Source organism: Xyrauchen texanus, chromosome 46 (genome assembly GCF_025860055.1).
Source record: "Xyrauchen texanus isolate HMW12.3.18 chromosome 46, RBS_HiC_50CHRs, whole genome shotgun sequence".
Taxonomy (NCBI): domain Eukaryota; kingdom Metazoa; phylum Chordata; class Actinopteri; order Cypriniformes; family Catostomidae; genus Xyrauchen; species Xyrauchen texanus.
The window spans coordinates 4,851,575-4,873,508 of NC_068321.1; the positions used below are offsets into that span (position 1 = coordinate 4,851,575).

Below are 21,934 nucleotides of genomic sequence, written 5' to 3' on the forward strand. Positions count from 1 at the left end.
TCCAACCCTGCCAAGCTAGCGTCCATTGCTTGCCTAAAGCTTGTTTCCCGATTCAATGTACTGTCTTTTGACTGTTTAAAATCTTGTTCTAAAGTGTGTAATTTTTGAGTTAGGTCCAATAAATTACCCTTACATTGAATCAAGTCATCATGCATCACTTGTACCATGCCTATATTGAGTATATTACTTTCCTCATCTTCATCATCAGTTTGTTCACTATCAGACATGTACAATGAACTAATCAGGGATGTTATTTCTTCAGGCGGATCGCGCCTGGTAGAAAATGAACCTGTGGTAAAATCCACCTCTATTTGTTCCGTATTGATATCAACATTTACCGGTTTCACCATATTAACATCAGTTATTACATTTGACACATCCATTTTATATTGAAGAGAGAAGAAAAAGAAAAAGGAAAAAGGAAAAATCCACCCCAAACACAATAACAATAATAAGAATTTTTCCCCGTACGGGCCACCACTATGTAACGTTCAACCTCCTAATTAAGTAGGTGAAGATACAAAAAAAAACTTTAGGGTCTAATCCTTAATAATATAAGTGTGGGAATGGATGAAAAACGAAGGCTTGCATAACACATTAGTTTAAATCCCCAAGTGTATTTACAAAATAGTGGTTGACCACATTCAAGTTTAACAAGATACACATATATATACATATATACAGGACATACAAAGCAAACAAAACGAAGCGTGGTAATAAAGAGAGTTGATAAATAGTTCGTAATGGCAATTGTCCGTATACTGTACTGCAAGAGAATGTGTGTATGTGGAATCGGCCTCACCGGCAGATTAGTTTGAGTCCGGGAGCTCGATGAGACGCAGCGCTGCTCTGTAACGCATTTCCTCAACGGTAAATAATCCAACTTATGATAATTCCACAATGAGGGTTTTTTGTCTCAGACTGGCTCTGCGTGAACTGAGATTCTGTTGATGGCGATCGATCGCTAAATCCGTGTAACACCCATGTGTTGCCTCCTTAACACTGGTTTACCGGCTCTGTTTATACCCAAGTATGGTAGTTCGTTGATTGGACTGACGTCACGGTATTTTCTGGTCCGACGCGAGAGAACTCTCGCGTGAGTAAACGGGAATCAAACACACAACAGGGCAAAATAATACAGGAAGAATGATTATAAAATAACAGCTGTAAGAATAAGATTAATTATACTAATCACAGCAGTATAAACATTCCCCCTTATGTGGCTATGCTACAAGCTTGTAGAAGGCAACCCAATTTTTTTTACCCAAGTCAAACAATTTAAAGGCAATGCTACCAAATACTAACAAAGTGTATGTAAACTTCTGACCTACTGGGAATGTAATGAAAGAAATTCAAGTTGAAATAAAACATTCTCTCTGCTATTATTCTAACTGACCACTACACAGGGAATTCTTTCTACAATTAAAATGGGAATTGTGAAAAACTAAGTTTGTGAAAAACTAAGTTTAAATGAAACCATAAGACTCCAATATTTTAATACATTTCTTCTGAAGTGATCTAATCCAAAATATAACTCCTTTAACAGTACATCTTGACATTGCAGTCTCTAGACATTATCATGATTTCAAGATTGAGTACTATTCCAAGTAATTGACGAATGCGCAGAGCACAAGATGCTGCTAGGAAGTGTAATTAAGCTTGAAATCATGATCGCCTAGGAGACGATTTCAAGATTTATAGTGAAAAAGGAGTTTTATTTTGGTCTGTTCTCAACCAAAATCAATTAGATCACTTCTAAAGACATAGATTTAACCACTGGAATTTTATGATGACTCATGTGCTTTTTGAAGCTTCTATGCACAGATTACCATTCACTTGCATTGTGTGGACCTACAGAGCCGAGATATTCTTCTAAAAATATTTTTTTAATCTTTTGTTTTCTGGTGTTCAGCAGAAAAGATAAAGTCATAATAATCTGGGATGTCATGAGGGTGAGTAAATTATGAGAATTTTCATTTTTGGGTGCTCCATACCGTTAAGAGACCCAATTTATATCCTATTAATGGAACACCAGAGGGCTCCCGTGTCATGACCTGTTATAGACGCTCTCCTCTTGAATGGCGTAAAGTTCTCCCTTCAGCACTTCCACAGCACAGCGTCTCTCACTAGCATAGTGCAGGTTCATTTGAGCAGCAAGAGTCTCGTAACAATCCTCTTTCTGCTTCACAATACGGCCAAAGTACACATTCGCAGTCTTGATGTTTAGTGGCAAAACCTTTTGAAACAGTCAAAAGAAACATTTTGTACCAAGTCTTGTAAAAGTAACACGTATGAGCTTTTTTTCCACTACCAACCATAACAGTTCCAGAATCAGGGTGCAGAGGATGGTCCAGAGATACGTTGATCATGTGTCTATCTGGACAGACTGTGCTGTCTCTGTAAATGAGTCAGAAATAAAGTTCAGAGAAAGATCCCTAAATTTAAAATAACTTTTACAACACATTCTTAATGACATGCAGCTTAGAGTCTAGAAAACTGGGTCCTCAAGTATAAAACTTAGATTTAAGCCTAAAAGTAGGTGTACTCACACGGCAGATTTTGCATATGCACAAAAGAGATTAATCAAACCATACGCACACCAGAAGTTACTTTATAAATCCCACATAGTGAAAGATGTGTTTGATGCAGACCTGCAGAAGCCGAAGCTCTTGAGCGAGCAGCAGAGTGGTCTGTCCATCTTCTGCTCTTCTTTGGCCTGTTGGACCCCCAAAGCAAACTGCAGGAGTTCAGGGGGCAGAAGAGCTCCAGCTCTCCTCAGATACTTCAACACACCACACACATGACGGGCATTCTGCTCTGACAACAGCAAAACAGACTGAGCTGCAGGAGACGAGCACTCAGCAAGATCCTGTGTGGGATGAAGACAACATAAATACATGCACACAGCACACCAATGTCCAAACATGAGATCAGATGTAATAACTAACGGGAATTGGCTCAGAGAAGTTTCTGAAGTTCTCCGACATGCAGAAAAGGCGGCTACCAAAGAGCTTAGGGGAGCTAGGAAACCCATAATGCACAACACAGGTGGCATCCCTGATACCCAGAGCTTTAAGGCAGTCGTTGGTGGTAACTGGAAGCAGAAATGAGGCACAAGAAAGGAAAAAGAGTAATAAATAACTTAATATGAAAATAAGCATTACCAGTAGCCTCACATTAATACATCAATTCTAAAAGGGTCAAATGCCATTTATTGAACACTTGTCATAAAATACATGTATAAATGTACAACATATACCCAAAATGACTTGTGTTCCAGGCCCGATGTCTTTCCTCCACTGATCAATGACAAAGTCAAATTGGTCTGTCACTCCTTCATGAGCTTTCAGTGTGAAAATGGCAGCGTTGACCACAGCCTGAACAACAGATGGGACATTATGAAAGCATCCAGAGTTTTAACCATTTAAGCTCTGAGGGTGTTTTTAAAGATGCCCTGTTTTAGTGTCCCCCCCAATCATGCCAACTATATCTGAGAAAAATTGTGTTGATATGACAAAGCAATCAAAAGTTATAGCATTACAAAAATAATTCATCATAAAGTCCAAAAACTCCTCCATATGTCCAAAAGTCAAACAAAGCCAAACTGTGCCATTTGAGTCTGTGTCTGTGTCATTTACTTGGTGCCATCTCCTGGTGGCTATATGTAACACTGTGCTTCATGTGGCTTATGTAATGATCTATACATCCAATTACATTGTGTGTGGGCTCATTTGAAAGACCATTGCCTTTAAGTACTGGTATGTTATTTTATGTTGCGTTTATTGTTCATTAAATTATAAGCGAATACGCAGAATATAAGCAACACTAATATAATTGTCAATGACAAACTCATAAAAAAAGAAACGTCCCTTTTGCAGGACACAGTATTTTAAAGATAATTTTTTACAAATCCAAATATCTTTACAGATCTTTATTGCTTGTTCAAAGAACCATAAACAATTAATGAACATGCACCTGTGGAACGGTCATTAAGACACTAACAGCTTACAGACAGTAGGCAATTAAGTTCACAGTTATAAAGACTTAGGACACTAAAGAGACCTTTCTACTGACTCTGAAAAAAATAAAAAATAAACACCAAAACAAATATCTCCAGGGTCCCTGCTCATCTGCTTGAACGTGCCTGGAAAATGAGGTAACATCTCACAGAAAGAACAATCTGGCAAATCTGGTGCAGTCCATGAGGAGGAGTTGCACTGCAGTACTTAATGCAGCTGGTGGCCACACCAGATACTGACTGTTACTTTTGATTTTGATACTGTGTGTTAGTCATGTTTGTTACCGTCAAGCTCCAAAAATGACATAAAAGAATCATAAAAACACCATTAAAGTAGTTCATATGACTCGTGCATTTTATTCAAAGCCACCTGAAGACGTGCGATAGCTCTGTGAATCACAAAAGGCCGTGTTTAATAAGTAAAGATATAGTATGTGCAGCACCAGCACATTAGTGAATGGTGCTGCTCTGTTACCACAAAGTCACGCACAGGCTGGTGATGCACTCTCGGCTATTTTTAGCCTTCACTTTAGCTTTAGCCTTTTAGAGCAATATTTGAGTGCTAAACAAGAACAGCATCTCAGATGTAGATGCTCAATAGTTTGGTTCACTTATATGTTTTTCGAATGGCATCGGAGGTGCATTTTACCAAAATTTTAATAAGGCGATTTAAACTACTGTAAGCAGACACAGACAGAATTTCCTGGAGAGTTTAGAATGTCATAATAAAAGCCTGAGGATAAATAAAAAAGTGCATGATTTAAATTTCTTACTGTTGTATTTTAAATTTTAAAAAGTCAATAATAATAATAATATTAATAACAATTTAGTAGCATTATTATCATCATTAGTATTTGTTTACAATTTATAACAATATTTAAGTTTATTGGGTTCCAAAAAATAACTGGTGTGAATGAAAAGTGGACTGATGATCTGAATCCTTTAAAGTCCAGATGCAAGTTGAAACATAACAAAAAAAAAAAAGGGCAAAAAATAAACAACAATGGATCTTTTCTACTGAAGACTGGATTAACTGTTAATTTTGCTGCTACATTATCCAGTTTACTAGTTAATAATAAAGTGTTTCTTAATAAGTTATATATTTATATTTAAATGTGTAGTAAGAGGTTTGTGTTTCTTTACATATTAAGAGTACACACAATTATTTCCACACAATAATGTAAAGATATTCTAAAATGATTATGCAAAAAAACAGACATCAAACTCTGCATTAGCAAGTATCAGAAAGAAAGTATCCTTGAACTCATTCTCAAAACAATGGTATCGAGACATCCCTAGTATAATGGATAATGCCTTCCAGACCGCTAGAGGGTGCCACTTGCTCACACAGCTCTGACTGGATTGCTGAATGCAGACTATTCAAAGGCAGCCTTTTAAGGTTTAGTAATCATGCAAGGCCATATTGCGATTTCAATCTAAATTCAATTTGTTTTGTTATTTAATATGACCAGGAAATTTTTCCCAAATGTAAGTTGTGGAGAGATGGGCAACCTCTTGTGAATTGTTTAATTTTATGCTTTGATGTTGTGGAAATGGAGCAAATATTTAGAATTCTTTCCCTTACATTAACTTTTCTTTTGATGTGACTGGTTAATTCCTGTACCTTATACACATGCTCGGTCTCCTCCATTGAGTTGGTAATGATGAGGGTTTTCTGTGGTTTGGGCGGGTGGAAGTCCAGAGATCCAAGCAGCACTGAGATCTTATCACAGTCCAGACACAACTGAACCCTCTGCATGTGTAACACACATAATCTCACAACTCAAAGAAATACGTTTTCTCAGAAAGAACGAATTAGAAAAAGAACAAACAACACAAAGCTCTAGCATTGTCTTTGCATTGAATCAATCAACTAGTTTAACTATTCTACTGAATTTGAGACGTTCTGTAGAAAAAGTCTTGACTACATTTTTCTTTACTAAATTTATGTATTACAAAAGGATATATAGAGGTTAAATGTTTCCATTTTGGTCATTACAAGACAAAGTCTTTATTATTTTCAACCCATTTAATCAATAAATAAAATCAAAAATATTTTTCCGTTTAACTTCAGTGCATAAACTTTGTCGATGCTTCAAAGGTCGATACTTCAAAGGTCGTGAAATGGTTTGTTGAGAAAATTGGCATTAACGCAAAAATATAGTGTCACATGACAGAATTTACCCCAATCAATAGCCTGTGTTAATCATGACGACAAGGAATACATCCTTGAAAGGCAATTTATTGTACGTGATTATGGATTGGTCTTAATGGCATACCTGCACAGATCCGATGCTGGAAACATGACACTTCCAGGAGAGGCAACACAAATATCTTGCATCATGCACATAGACAAGTGCACGGAGAACAAATTAATGGCCATTGTTTGCGATTAATTTTATCATGGTAGCCATCCGTTTATTTATTAAATGAGCTTTTCCACACCATTCAAAACAATTGATGACAGTCATGGAATTAGCCCACAATACAAAAAAAAACTTCTATTCAAAAATATGTTTTAAATTAAAAGTAAAACTAGGAGAAAAGCATCAGTGTGTTTTTTGGAACACTAACATAGCCCAATTCTTAAAATGATTGTTTAGCTTACTTTTGAAAAAAACGTTGGCAAGATTCCCTGTATTAAATTAAATAAATTAGCCTACCAAATGCATAAAGCATTAAAATAAATATTTACCAAATGAAAAAATATATATTTTTAGACCTATATATGCCTTTTCTTTACACAAACTTAAATTAGCCATACCCTGTTCTGTAGACGAAGTCAGCTGAATGACATTCCCAAAATGTTCTGCATTTTTTTCAAGAATATAAACTATCAGAACAATATTTGTCCAATGCTGAGTTCACATTAAGAAAACTAGCTTTTGAAAAACTTAACTTACAAATATTTTAAATCTAACCCTCTTTACCTCTACCATTATGATGCTACAATTAATTTTAGATGACCATCAAGTTCAGTTGGTCATTAAAGGTTGCTGGACAAATATGCGGGACATAATGCAGTTGTGATGACGATGCTTTAGATTAGATGACTGTTCAAAATAGCCTATATAATCTCAGAAACGTATCATATGTAAACCCTGATATTTCACTGCATCAATGTTTCTTAAATAGCTGTGCACACCGCATATACACATCGATTGATGGTGCTTATACAAAGACCAAAAGTTTCCCCCACTACATCCAGCTTGAACAGGGCCATGATGATTCGCTTTCATGTTAGAACCAGTGGCAACCTACAATAACCTGCGCAACATCAGGACAGTCCCATCAGAAGGGCAACAGCTCCCTTTAGATTGCAGTTCCTCGTCTTCTGATTGCATTTATTTGTGAAATTAAAATGACAGTAAGCTGGCTAATTTCAATGAATTGTCTTAATACTCTCCCCATTTTACCAAAACTTTGGAGAAATAAAAATTAGGGACATCTGGGTGGCTAAAGGTACACAATTAGCGATAAACACATTTCTGTAAGGGCAGATTTCTTATGCGATAAACCAAAACTTACGTGACAATGTGTTTTTTTAGGCATGACGTCATCACGCACACCATTTTCATTGATAAAAGTTAATTTGAATGGAAACAGGCAGAAGACTGCAACTTTCGCAAACATTCTTTTACGTATTTTCACTTTGTCGTTAACAAAATTGTTTGAAAAGTGGATGGAAACTAGGCTAATGATAATAAATGTCACCTTTCCAAGAACATTTGTACCTGCACATTTATGTGGTTCATTACTTTTAAAAGTAATGAAGTTTTATAAAGACTGACCTGATGTACTCTGCCATACAGAGCAGCCTCCTCCATCACTGTTATGATAATGGAGGGGTAAATCATGTGCTCTCTGACCAGACCTTCCATCCCCGCACTCCAGCGGCTGCCCACCGCGATGATCTGTCTGGGGCATGAGGACCTCTCCTCTCCGGACACCACCTTCTGGAAGTGTTTCAAGATCACGGACATCTTTACACAGAGAAACAGAAAGAAACAAAGAAGTTACCAGTCTGCTACAATGAGCATTTCCTACCAATCTGATCAGTATTATTCACTACCTTTCATAGAGACTTCTGCACACCAATATTTGCACAAGATTGCAGATTTACTTGCCACGTACAAAACGACCAACCACTTTGTTACTACCTGTCTAAGTGGCCGGTATTTGCATACTGGAGATATTAAGCAGAGCTTAATCTGCCGTTTGTTTAATTTTGATGCCGTCTTGTGCCCGAATGTCTCGACAGACATGAAGCATGTTTTTATGTTTATTTCTGTACAACATTCATTTCTTAAGTCTCATCTCTTGTCTCACCTGCTCAGGTGCTTGTGAGTACAGGACATCAGCCTCATCCAGCACCAGGTGACACAGTCTCAGGAAGAGGAAGCACTGCGCATCCAGCAGTCTCATTATGGTGAACGGTGTCGTCACCAGCAACTGACCTTAGGAACAACACAAACGGAGAAACAACAACCTTAAAGATACGGTCCGTGACTTAAGCCTACATTTCGTATCCAAATTGATCCCAGATTGAAAAACAGCTTGAAAGATTCTTCTCTATAGCCTCAATGTAAACAATTTGTGGCAAATACACCTTTTTCACATCAGCCAAATATATTTGAGGTTTGCAAAGTCTTAGGAGTAGTACTAGATTTCCTAACCCAGCGTTACATGAATGACTTATAGTCTCTACCATGAACATTCCTTCAAGTATACTGCCTGGCCAAAAAAAAGTTGCATACTTTAATATTATTTTGCTGGACTGCCTGTAGCTTTGATTACGGTGAACATTCTTCGTGGCACTGTTTCGAGAACCTTATGCAAAGTCACAATATTTATTTCAGTCCAGTTGCATACATTTTTGGCCGAGATCTTGTATTGATGACAACAGAGTCGAACCACTCTGTAAAGTCTTCACCAGCATATCCCAAAAATTTTCAATGGGGTAAAGGTCAGGACGCTGTGGTGGCCAATTAATGTGTGAAAATGATTCCTCATGCTCCCTGAACCACTCTTTCATAATTTGAGATTGAGGAATCTCGTCCTGGAATATGCCTGTGCTGTCATAGAAGAAAGAAAATCCACTGATGGGATAACCTGTTCATTCAGTACATTCAGATAGTCAGCTGACTTCATTTTATTGCTGTATAACGTAGTTGAGCCTAGACCTGACCAATTGAATCAACCCCAGATCATAACACTGCCTCCAGAGACAAGTAAAGTGGGCACCATGCATGATGGGTGCATCGCTTCATGCGCTTCCCTTCTTAATGTTGGAAACTCTGAGAAGACCAGGAGACTCAGGTAAAGCTTCAGCAGGATTCTTTATGGTAGAAGATCAGGAAATCAGTCTACATGTCAGAAGGTGCGGTCTCAAGCAGCAGGCATACCCCGCGGCATACATTGTGTTTTATAGGCATCCAGTGGGTAGTACTTCCAGGTGGTAACAAAGTATGCAGTTTAACCCAACACAGACTGTGGTTTCTCCAGCCCTAATCCAATCAGCATAACTAGATCACTGTGAAAACTTCATTTTCATAGAAATAAGGAAGGGTTCACACCTATGGCAATGCATTTACATTTGACTCGGACATTGATTGAATCATGAAAAATGGCCACCAATCCACAGAATGGGGTTGGGGCATCTAGAGCCATCACACATAAAAGGTTACAGCTTTAGTTATCAAGAGAAACAAGTTTTCATTCACATACACTTTGTGTAGACGATCTCACAGAATCGATACCAAATACCTTGAAAGTCCAATAAAATGTGCATCACTTTAGTTTTTTATGTAATCTTATATGAAAGACAGTAGACCAACTGATCTAATAGTGACACTTAAATTTGCAATCCCACAGTCCTGATCGCGTTGGAATATGGTAAATCTGGACTCATCAGATCACATGACCTTTTTCCATTACTCCACAGTCCAATCTTTACGTCTCTAGCAAACTGAAGTTGTTTTTTTCATTTAGCCTCACTAATAAGTTACTTTCTTGTGTCCACACAGCTGTTTAGTCCCAATCCTGAACGTTCTCGTTGCATTGTGCATGTGGAAATGCTCTTATTTTCACTATCAAACAGCCATGAGTTCTACTGCTGATGTTTTACAATGTGACTTGAAGCCTTTTAGTGATCTCCGATCACGATCAATCAAGATTTTTTTCCCAACCGCATTTCTTCCAAGATGACCGTTACCATTATCCTTCCAGGTTTTAACCAAGTCCAGTGATATCAGCAATCTCCTTAGTTGTTTTCTTTGCTTGATGCAGGCCAATAATTTGACACTTCTGAAACACAGTAACATCTTTGCCATGGGATACGTCTTCCGACATGGTGTTTAAGAAATGAGAAGCTACACACTGCATCAGTTAGGGATAAATGAATTGTTGCCAGCTGAAACATCACTGAAATAAAGACCCAATCATAGGCTTATTATAAGTATCTGCTTATTTAAATTCAAATAGCGACTTTGTTTTGGCCTGGCAATGTATGTACATAAACTCAACACTGAGCCTTACAGTTCCTCTGAATCTTAGCCTTTTTAGGCTCATCCTGATCCAGCCCCAGCAGCATACTGGTGGGATGGAGGTTCCCAGTTGCTTTACTGTCCTCCAGGAGTTCCAGCACCATCTGCACCTTCTCCCAGCTAGGACACAGGATCACTGCAATGGGCTGCAGACAGACATCACATGATAGAATGATAGAATGATAGATAGATAGATTGATAAATAAATAGACTGATCGATCGATCTTGTGTATGTGGATGCTACGTAGATAGACAGATAGATCTTGTGTATCTGGTTGCAAGGGTGTTTTGACTGGTTTCTAGGTGATTGGTAGTGGCGCTGCTAGGTGGTGACTAAGTTGTTAAGATGTTACTAGCAGAGCTGTAGCCTGGGGGCCACTGAGCCTTAAGGTAGAGCTGCACCATAAGGCCCAGTAAGCCCAGAGATGTAACTGCACCGTGGTGGCAAGTGAGCCTGGAGGTGGAGCTGCACCATGGGGCCAACTAAGCCAATTAGTAGAGCTGTAGCATGGGGCCAATGATCTTAGAGGGAGAGCTGCACCATGAGGCCCAATAAGCCCACACATGGAGCTTCACCATAAGGCCCACTAGGCCCAAAGATGAAGATGCACCATGAGACCATGATACCAAAATCATATCTTATGATACTATTCCAGCTAACGTACCACGATACCAAGTAGTATCACAATACCACACGATAGTGTGTTAATTCTTAACATAGTTTGTCGTAGTAGTTCCTAGAAACTAGCCATTCCACTTGTTGCTCCAGAAGTGGTGAAAATAACTGATGGAAGAACTGGGATAAGGCTCAAATGGACTAACTTGTTACCTAAATACATTCCAAAAACAAAAACTTATCAAACAGCCAGTTCAAACGGCAATGAATTTAAACTTTTATTCCATTATTTGTGATTATTTGAATCTTGGTAACAAAAAAAAAAAACACAGATATCGTTACGTTTACAAGACTGTTTTGAGCAACCGTTTCATTGTTAAAACAGACCTCTTTCATCAACTTATGTTTTTAGGAAACGCAGCCCAGATAAGTATGGAAGTTACACCATACATTTGTAATTGTGTGAAAGGGATGCCACTCGAAAAGACAACAATTTTAACGTTATTGCAATCATAGGTCTGATTCAAAAAAAGGTTTTAGCGAAAAAAATATTACGCACATACAACATAACTTACGTTATAATCGTTTAAAAAACACTGCGGCACCAGCAGTATTTTGAAGCTTTAGCACTGTGATACTACCGCTGCACCAGTATACCGTGCAACCCTACCATGGGGCCCACTAAGCCCAGAGATGGAGCTACACCATGGAACCAATGGAGCCCAAATGTGCAACTGCACCATGGGGCCTATTGAGCCCAGAGGTGGAACTGCACCACAAGGTCAACTAAGCCAATTGGCAGAACCACCGTGCCTGGACGTGGAGCTGCACTACAAGGCCTGATGGGACTGTACAACTGTTGCTGATTTTCAAATCGGACTTTGGTCTAGGCTTGGAAGATAATTAGTTAACTTACAGTAAATGTGCATGTATATAAATGGGCTTTTCCGAATGTTTTAATTAAACATTTTTATCTTCTAATCCCAAAAAACACTAGCTTAAAACCCTTGTTTTGGTTAAATGTTACATGGGAAGGTGATCCTTCATGTCTGTAACGCATCAGGAGTGTTTATACTACAAATGCAATATGGACACCAACAATGGGTAGAGTGGACAGATCACAAGATGCCTGTTTATACCTGTATTTAGTAGGGATGTTCTGATTCCGATCCTGGAATCTAATACTGCAAAATACTTAAATAAATGCTCTAATAAAAAATACCACACATCTGACATTAATAAAAAATACCACACATCTGACATATGAATGTCATTGCGTAAACATTCTGCCCGCAAATTACAATCACGTTATGTTCTAGTGTGATTATCAAACAGCTAAGTCTGCAATTCAATGAAATATATATAGTCTGCATGTGTTGCGCACTTCAGAGTGAATGTGTGAACCTGGCTGCTCGTACACTGAAAAACCTTCATGAGAAAAAAAGTATTGTGCTTGTTCTGTCTCCAAAAAATTATAGAAGGACATCATTAGCATTTAGTGGTGTCCAGTTGAGATTGGATCACTGAAATGGATGTCAATGTCAGATTAACAGTGATTTCAAAAGTGTGTTTCAGCATGGATATGGAAGCATTCATTGTTGTTTGAGCTATAATAGTAAAGTGAATCTCACCCCAGTACGAGCAGCAAGACTGGAAGAAACAGAAACCATCTGTAACTGCATCAGCAGTGGAGGGATGTAGGACAGAGGATTGTCTCCACTTTGTGACACTAGCACCGTGTCACAACCCCGTGCCACAGCGGGCCAGCAGTAACTCTCAGCTACATTCGGTCCACTGTACTTCTTCCACATCAGGAACTAAAATATAACCCAGACACACCAGCTTATTTGAAGTAACTCGCATTGAATTTTCTCTGATCTGTTTTGGTTATCACACTGATCATTTATTACAAAGTTAATAAATTGTTCATCAACCAACAAAAACAGACAAAACTGGAGAAATAACTTCTATGAGCCATTAAAAAAATACTTGTGTTGACAGACCTTCTTGAAAAGTTTGGAAATGGGTGCACGTGCCAGGCGACTGCAGGGGTTAACAGGAAGGGGAGTGTGCACTAAAACCCCAGTGTGACCCTGATCACAGCGCAGAACCTGCCAAAACCATTCAGACCAGACCATATAACTATAAACACCACAGTATATTAATTAAAATATGGAAACGGAGCATAAAACAATAAGGCTTTCGCTTCATATTTTAAATATATATAAAGTTTAAGTATGGATAAACAATCAGGTTCCTACTTTGGTATCAACATGATCTTGGTCTGGGTTCAGTGGCTCAGGGTTCAGGAACTGCACGAGTCTGTTCACAATTCAAAATAAAAACATTATGCATATGCCTTGATGAAAGAAACAACATCTACCTGTTAGGAGTTAAAAGAACAGTTCATCTTCATTTTACATTCTGTTGAAGAAAGACTGTCATGTGAGTTTGAGATCAGAGGTTGCGCTAGAAAGAATCTGTCACTTTGGCGGATTTGTTTTCATTTTATAAGTACTAGTGCTACATTCAGTGTCACTTTAAAAATGGCACTTTTGGCTTTGCTAGCTTGTGCAGTGCTGACTAAACCAGTCAATGCAGTTAATGTTGTAACCAGAGACCACAAGCAGCATTATGCGGTTTTGTAATAACGCATGGCCAAACGTGATTTTAATCTTAATTCAATCCATTATGCTGCATTAACCCTCTGGGGTCAACAGACGCGCCAGCGCATCCTGCTGGATATTTTCATCATTACAGCAGAAACAACTTAAAATACTCTGTCATTTTTGGGTATACAGATAAGTGTAAGACTTCATTAGAGACTATAAAGGGTCTACTTTTATTTGTGTACACTCACAATAACAACAAAATCTTGTGGTTTTGTAAAATAAAGAAAATAAAAAGGGTGAGCTTTCAGCAGTCTATTTCAGAAACACTTCACTGAAACTTCACGAATACTTATCACACAAACATGAAACATATGTCTAAAGAAAGCTTTAAAAAAAACTTTTAAATAAAACAATTCAAATTTAAAACAAATATTCTCCTGCAATGCAATCTGTTTGAAACAAAGCGATGTACAGTTTTTACCGGTCCATCTCATTATCTGTAATGTGATCCCACCCACCAGCAGAGCACGCCATTTATACGCTAATGTGCTGAGACGATCAACGCAAATATACACCCCCCCGACTGTGAGGTTATAAACACTTTTCATTAATTTTTCTTGCTCCACGATATTATGGAAGAGTTAACATTTTCCTCAGAAGAAGAGCGGGACTCTGATGAACGTTTGTATTTTGAAGAGAGACTTGATCCAGCCGAGGATACAATTAGTTACAATTAGAGTAAGTCAATTAGTTTTAATTAGCTGACAAAAGCTATGTATATGATATAAACATGTTCATATTTTACTAGTGGTACTGTTTCCAGACTTGCCAGACAGGATTCTTGTATTGACATTTGAAATATGACTCCTAATAAGCAAGTTTTAGTTACATGTAAATGCTGTATCGGCTAAAGCAGGTATTTAATATATGTAATATGATATAAAAATAATATGAATGTTTATATTATATTTTATCTAGTGTTTAAAATGCCTCATTATCATCAACAAAGCTTGTGCTTGCAAATATGTGTTCAGGTTAAATGAGTAAAATGCACTTTAAATATGCCCATATTAGAAAATCATCATATTATAATGATTTCTGAAGGATCATGTGACACTGAAGACTGCAGTAATGATGCTGAAAATTCAGCTTTGATCACAAATTAAATTTTACAATATATTTAAATAGAAAAATGTTCTTTTAAAAATTTTAAAGAGAGTTCAGAATATCATGTGTTGTTTCTGTATTTTGGATCAAATAAATCCAGTCTTGGTGAGCAGAAGAGACTTCTTTTAAATGGTAGTGTATGTCTAAAATGAAGTAAAGTCTTTAAGTAAAGTCTTTAAGCAAAGAAAATATAGTCAGATTACTTTTTAACTTAAAACTTAATTTGGATCATTACGTCTCCTCACATTAATTCTCTATCCCTCATTGATATGCCCAGGGGAGTGGTCTTTGTATCCTCAGGTGTGAAATACATTCATATGTTCACGCCTCCTCGCATATTACCTATCAACACTAAAATTGTCTTACAAAGGTTAAATTACTATATTGTTTTCCGAATGGCTACAAGATCCAGTTCTCAAAAGTCTTGAGGACAAATGTTTAGTATCTGTTATATGGCCTTATTTCAGGGACTTAAAATTTAAGTTTTTTCAAAAACCATGCATAAACATTATTTTCTCACAAATACAAACCTGTACACACATGTTGCTCACATATTATTTTATCCCAGTTTGTGCTGAATACAGTGTAATCAGACTTTAGCCATTAATATGTATTTAAGCAACTGAAAAAAGCACAAATGTCAAGGCATGTCAAAACTTCTCCAGGGCCCAAAATACCCTCAGACCCCAGAGGGTTATGGGACATCATACCAATGTTTCAGAGGTCAACATCAGCAGGATTAAGATCTTTGCATGGTTTTCCCTCAATGTGTACTTTCTGTAAATGCTGCTTTTACAACGGTCACACTGTTTTTTCCACATTGTGAAAATAACAATGAATAAAAATGTTATATTACATGTTCTTACGAGAGCCAACCCTTCTACATTACTTAGCTTATATTATATCTGGATTGTACATTTAAATTTGCAGTACTGACAGGCAATTTCGGAATGTGCTTCATGAAGCTTCAAAACCTTTACAAATAATTTGTTTCGAACCAATGCTTTGGAGCATGTATCAAGCTTGCCAAGTCATGTGATTTCAGCAAACGAGGAAGATTACAATACCTCAGAATCTACACATTGTATCACAGTGTTTTGGGCTCGTTTAAAATGGGAAAATTTGCTGTAAGTAATTGTGTGAAACAATAAGCCAAGTCGCCAGACCTTTTTTAAATGATGAAAAACAAAATGTGACTTATATTCTGGAAAATACGGTAATCGTAATAAGGCCAATTTACATATGAACCTTCATATTCTCCAAATATTCAAATCTGCTTATTCCAGGATATTGTAGACAAAAATGAAAAATATATGACAAATACAGGGCAGTCAGTAAATAATTAACAATGCATCGTGCCATTAGCTGCTTTTGACTCGAGTCTTTCCACTGCATTTACATGCCTGTGACGAGCAGATGTCTTTAGCAATGCAGTGTTTATAGTGCTTTGAAACAGCAAATCATTTTCTGAATCAATTGGGTCAATTGATTTTAAGTTTTGGAAAGCTTAGTTTCTTCCATCCCTAATTTACAGATTTTACAGAGAGTGGTCTCCCAAAAAACATGTCCATTTTTATCACATCCGTAATCCAAGTATTTTCCTGATCAAAAAGGGGAAAAAACTTGTCAAGCCTAAACATTTTATAGTGTTTTATGCTTATACACACAAATGGTTAGATATATTGCCAATGAGTACTTCATATGTGAAGTTAAGTTTCACAATTTCACTTCAAACATCACGTCAGCGATGCTGGTTCAAACCATTTTATATCGAACAATTTAATTTCTCTTTTGAATTAAAGTAAACCTGTCTTACAGTGAAAATCGGGAGCCTCAGTCTCATGCCTTCTCAACAAAGTGTGTGCATGATGGAAGCAGCAATGAAGTTTGAGTGAAATTGTTCCAAGGGAAGGTTGAATGGTACTTGTTTGAGTGAACAATGCTTATCGAGAATGCACCAGACAGGACATTGTCTATAAGATATTATCCCCCGATCAAGTAGTAACATCTAACACCCTCTCTCCCTTTTATTTATTAATAGATTTACACAATTCACGTTGAGACAGATTTTTAGAAAAAACTGAATTCCATATTAATCCGGAGGAATCACATCCCTGTGCATTTTGACTCCAAGAGAGAGTGGTGAAAGTTCTACCTGTCAATCAGCCGCTGCACTTATACAAGGTTTTTAAACTTTGCGGGTTATGTGTGGCTTTAAAAGTAAATAACTGTCCGATAGGAACACTTGAAAAATGTTCACAGAATTTTTCACTGTGCCACACTGACATAATGATCGATGTATGCAGTCATGTAATCAGAGACCCTCCACTCGAAATCTCAACACAAGTGGTAAAGAGACACATCTTCCCAGGTATGCCAATGGTGCTTTTCTACTTGTAATTGGATTGCCCAAAAAGTATCTTAATACCAGGGAATGAACAGGGCACAGACACAAACGCACGCACGCACACAGCTGGAAAACTGATGCACTATGTATAAAATAAATAAATAAATAATAAAAAATGTTTCATTTTATCTGTCAAAATGACAGACAGCATTTGAAATTGTGCTTCAAAAAAATTCATAAATAATATACAAATTTCAGTGAACACAACCCCTGTTTGAGATGGCAAAAGGGTGAGTATATTAAAGCAAAATAATCATTTTTGTGCACACTAATATTTTAATTAGTGTGTATGGCACTGAATCTTTCAAAGATACATAGGAGTTGAATTTGAGACTTGAGAAAGTAAACAATATTTACAACTGTACACTCAGCTTTTAGAGTTTGACAAATTCAAAACACAGTCTTCCCTTTACTAAATTTTTTACTACTGTTTTTTTACTACAATGTACAAGGAGACAGCTGCACCCTTATTGGAGTACATTACAACTTTGTTGCATGCTGCCATTATTGCAGTATCATTGTTTTCAGATTTCCCAGACCTCAAACATCACAAAATATGAAGTGACTTTATGGTGATAGTCCAAAGACTTCACTACATTGGACTAGGCGAGTACTAGTAGACTCACCTTGAACAGGCGATCTGATCTTCAAGACTAGACTCTTCTGAGAGAGTTGCTGCTTCCTGATTTTCTGAGGAGCCACTCACACTACAAAGATACACACATCATAATTTCACAAGCAATGTGTAGAGATTCATGCTCTTGCAGTTCAATCTTGAGGATACTTATGCAATTCATAACCTGGCATTTGCTTAAGTTGGACAGATCAGAACAGTTTTTCTTTAAAACACTTAAATTATTTTAAACTCAGTCATGAAACATGGAGCAAGCTGATAGGTCCTTTGACATGTACAGCAGTGGCCAAAATTATTGGCAGTGACATAAATTGTGTTTAGCAAAGTTTGCTGCTGCAGTATTTGTAGATTATTTTTTCACATGTTATACTGGAAAAGAATGATAAGCAATTAATGAGTTTTAAAGGCTTTTATTGGCAAAAACATTCAATATATGCAAAGAGTCCATATTTACAGTGTTGACCCTTGTTCTTTTTAACCTCTGCAATTCCCTCTGGCATGCTGGATATCAGCTTCTGGGCCAAATCCTAACTGATGCGATCCATTCTTGACTTATTAGTGCTTGGAGTTGATCACAATTTGTGGGCTTCTGCTTGTCCGCTCGCCTTCTGAGGATTGACCACAGGTTCTCTATGGGATTAAGATCCAGGGAGTTGCCTGGCCACAGATCCAAAATTTCAAAGTAATGATTTCCGAGCCACTTCATTATCACTCTTGCCTTGTGACATGGTGCTCCATCATGCTGGAAAATACACAGATCATCACCAAGTTGCTCCTGGATAGTTGGGAGAAGATGCGCTCGCATGAAGTTTTGTTATCATTCTTTATTCATGGCAGTGTTTTTGGGCAGAATTGTGAGAGTGCCCACTCTCTTGGATGAAAAGCAACCCCACACATGGATGGTCTCTAGATGATTCACTGTTGGCATGACACAGGACTCATGGTAGCGTTCACCTTTTCTTCTCCAGACTATCGATTTTCCAGATGTCCTTGTACTTCCTGCAGAATTTCAGGCTGTCCTTGATGTTTTTCTTGCTGCCCTTCTTGACACCAGGCCATTGTCCAAAAGTCTTTGCCTCACTGTTCGTGCAGATGCACTCACACCAGCCTTCTGTAAATATTGAGCAAGCTCTGCACTGGTGGTGACACGATTCCATACCTGACTCCTCAGGAGGAAACGGTCCTGGCACTTGCTGGACACTCTGGGACGTCCTGAAGCCTTCTTCACTGCAGTTGAACCTCTCTTCTTGAAGTTCTTGATGATCTGGTAAATGGTTCTTTCAGTTGCAATATTCTTTGCAGCAATTTCCTTGCATGTGAGGCCATTTTGATGCAAAGCGATGTTGGCTCCATGTCTTTCTTTAGAGATAATCATTGCCAATAAGAACACAATGATTGGAAGCACTTCTTCCCGCCTTTTATAGAAATCAGTCTGCTCTTATAATCCAATCAGAATGATAGTGATTTCACCTGACTAGTATTCATTCACACTTTCCCAGGTGCTGCTGATATGATTAGTGAAATCATGTTGGCTGGTCATTTTGTACCAGGGCCAAAAAACTGTGAAATTTGGGTTTCTGTCATAAAGTTCATTTTTCTGGGCAATGAAGCTTTTTGCAATTATTTAAAATGCATCTGATCACTCTGCACTATAATCTAGAAACAATGTGAATCAACACCACAGCAACTGAAGAAGAAATCTTTGCGAAACACAAACTTTATCACTGCCAATACTTTTGGCCACGGCTGTAATCTGTTAGCCAATCAAAGAGGGAGTAAGTTGTTTAACATTTGAATTGCTGCAGTTATTTGTGGTTAAGCCGGTTTCAATGCCACACTCTACATGAGTTTTCCCTCTGAAATCCTCCTCCTCACCAGCACCACTTGTCTAGATCTCCTTCAAAGAGATTTTATACATGTCTAGTTGTACAGCAGTAGTACGTTTTACATGTTCAACATAGCTGCGTCTGTGCATGTCTAGCAGAAGTATCCATCATATCACCAAGATGTATTCAAAGAGTTGTTATGACTGAACTACATCTTTGTTTAAAATCATGCCATGCCAATACCTAAACAAGTAAGTGTGATTAGTCCTACCATGCTGTTGGACTCTCAGAGTCTGGTGCTGAAGCGTTGCTGTTTTTACTCTCTGTTTGATCAGCACTGGTCTGCCTCTCTTTATCAGACTAAAAGCAAGTCAGCAAATACATTTCATCATACATGAGTATGCTAGCATGAATCTTATTGCATGCCACTGCAGTTCATCTTATCTTTATTCACTCAAGTTTCTCAAATATTATTACATATGAAACACATGTGTGACCATAAACTGGGTTGATGAATGTGTCATTGCTTACTTTTGGAATAAGTTTTGAATGTTGAAACTTCATATGCCTGGGGAAAAAAGAAAAATAACTGCCTACATGACCCCAAGATTAAAATGTTATGTTAGGGCTCAACAATAAAGATGGACCCATGTTCAGCTGGAGATCTGAGGGCACTACAGGCCAATTGTCAGAGGCCAAACCCAGCACCACCCTTGATCCGCCCCCGATATATACATTACAGTATCTATTAATCTAGGTTTATGTTAGTTTATAAAAATACAATTGTTCATTGTAAAATGTCAGTTCATACTGCATTAACTAAAGTTAGTGTATACAACTTACAGTAAATTAAACTACAAAAGAAATTATGGAAAATGTAGAAAAACCTTATTGTTGAGCCCTGGATTTAGCTTAATTATTAAAAAAAAAACTGGCAGAATGCAATCTAAAAACATTCATATTTTCAGAAAATTAATACATTTAAGTGTTACTGATAAGTCAGATGTCAATCACATAAAGTATGAGCTATTAGTTCAGAAAATAAATATAGAAATCATACTGAGACTTGGCATCAGTCTGAGAGAATGATTCATCTGTAAAGATGTCAGTGGCCTCTGCTCTTATGCGCCATCCTCTACCAATCTGAATCAAATGACAGTAAAAGTTAAACAAGCAAACTCACACTCCCCATAGCATTAATAACTGATACTTACAGTATATGTTCCAGAATTGCGTGTCAGTTTAGGGACTTGAGATTTAATTTGAGATGGATTGTGTATTTCCGCTGGCACCTGTGGTTTCTGCTGCACCATTTCTAAAGGTGAAATAATATACAAATAATATAATAATTTAAATAATAACGCAGCGCATCAATTAACATCAACTTAAGGACTCAAAATGTACTTTGTGTCACTAGTTTCAAACAGAACTCCTGAAATAAAGTTATTTTTGGTTTTCAGACCGCTCTGCCCATCTCCATTGGTCTATTAAAGATGCTCAAACAAAATGTTTTAAAAGAGCAACAAAGCCAGTGTTTAGACTTCTCAGAGGAATCAATCTATGAATGATTTATACTTGCACAATAAGATGGATTAGAAGCAAGCATTTTAACATTTAAAAAAATTACAAACATCACCTTTAAGATCGTCTCGAGTCTGTGGCTCATCTTTCCGATTGTCTTTAAGATCGTCTCGAGTCTGTGGCTCATCTTTCCGATCTTTCCTGATGAGAATATCTGGAGGAGGAGTTTTGACTGGACAGCAGCCATTCATCTCTAAGAGCTGATAAGGGCTGGAGTAGATGTCCCATGCCAGACTGACAGGAAAGCGATCTCCATTCATGTTTCCTTTTCCAGCACTGGACTTCTCACTCAGGAAACAGGCAAACTTCTTCACCACCAGCTCGTGGTTCACACAGATCTGCAGAACAACAGCGGTTTGAAAGAGCACCTGTCTAAAACAGCTCCAGTCTACAGTGAAATGTCTTTTGTTCATAATCTTACCGTAAAGAGTCAACAACATGTTCTGATTGGCTCAGTGAGAATAAGAAAATTACTTAAACGAATGTCACTCTTGGCATCGCGCCTAGTTAGGACAAGACATGTCAGGT

At 37.6% G+C, this 21,934-nt stretch overlaps 1 protein-coding gene across 1 annotated transcript in view; it reads right to left on the reverse strand.

The window, feature by feature from the left end:
* Positions 1 to 21,934, reverse strand: part of tdrd12 (tudor domain containing 12) — a 60,102-nt gene that overhangs the window by 24,399 nt on the left and 13,769 nt on the right. The window contains exons 7-22 of the mRNA XM_052119366.1: positions 21,524 to 21,744; positions 21,040 to 21,145; positions 20,886 to 20,968; positions 17,992 to 18,072; positions 13,441 to 13,501; positions 13,183 to 13,290; positions 12,811 to 12,996; positions 10,556 to 10,709; positions 8,348 to 8,475; positions 7,810 to 8,001; positions 5,643 to 5,771; positions 3,260 to 3,377; positions 2,949 to 3,094; positions 2,652 to 2,869; positions 2,316 to 2,397; positions 2,055 to 2,236 (exon numbers count right to left, since the gene is read on the reverse strand). Of these exons, the coding sequence (XP_051975326.1) occupies positions 2,055 to 2,236; positions 2,316 to 2,397; positions 2,652 to 2,869; positions 2,949 to 3,094; positions 3,260 to 3,377; positions 5,643 to 5,771; positions 7,810 to 8,001; positions 8,348 to 8,475; positions 10,556 to 10,709; positions 12,811 to 12,996; positions 13,183 to 13,290; positions 13,441 to 13,501; positions 17,992 to 18,072; positions 20,886 to 20,968; positions 21,040 to 21,145; positions 21,524 to 21,744 (2,195 nt within the window). The remainder of the gene's footprint in view (positions 1 to 2,054; positions 2,237 to 2,315; positions 2,398 to 2,651; positions 2,870 to 2,948; positions 3,095 to 3,259; positions 3,378 to 5,642; positions 5,772 to 7,809; positions 8,002 to 8,347; positions 8,476 to 10,555; positions 10,710 to 12,810; positions 12,997 to 13,182; positions 13,291 to 13,440; positions 13,502 to 17,991; positions 18,073 to 20,885; positions 20,969 to 21,039; positions 21,146 to 21,523; positions 21,745 to 21,934) is intronic.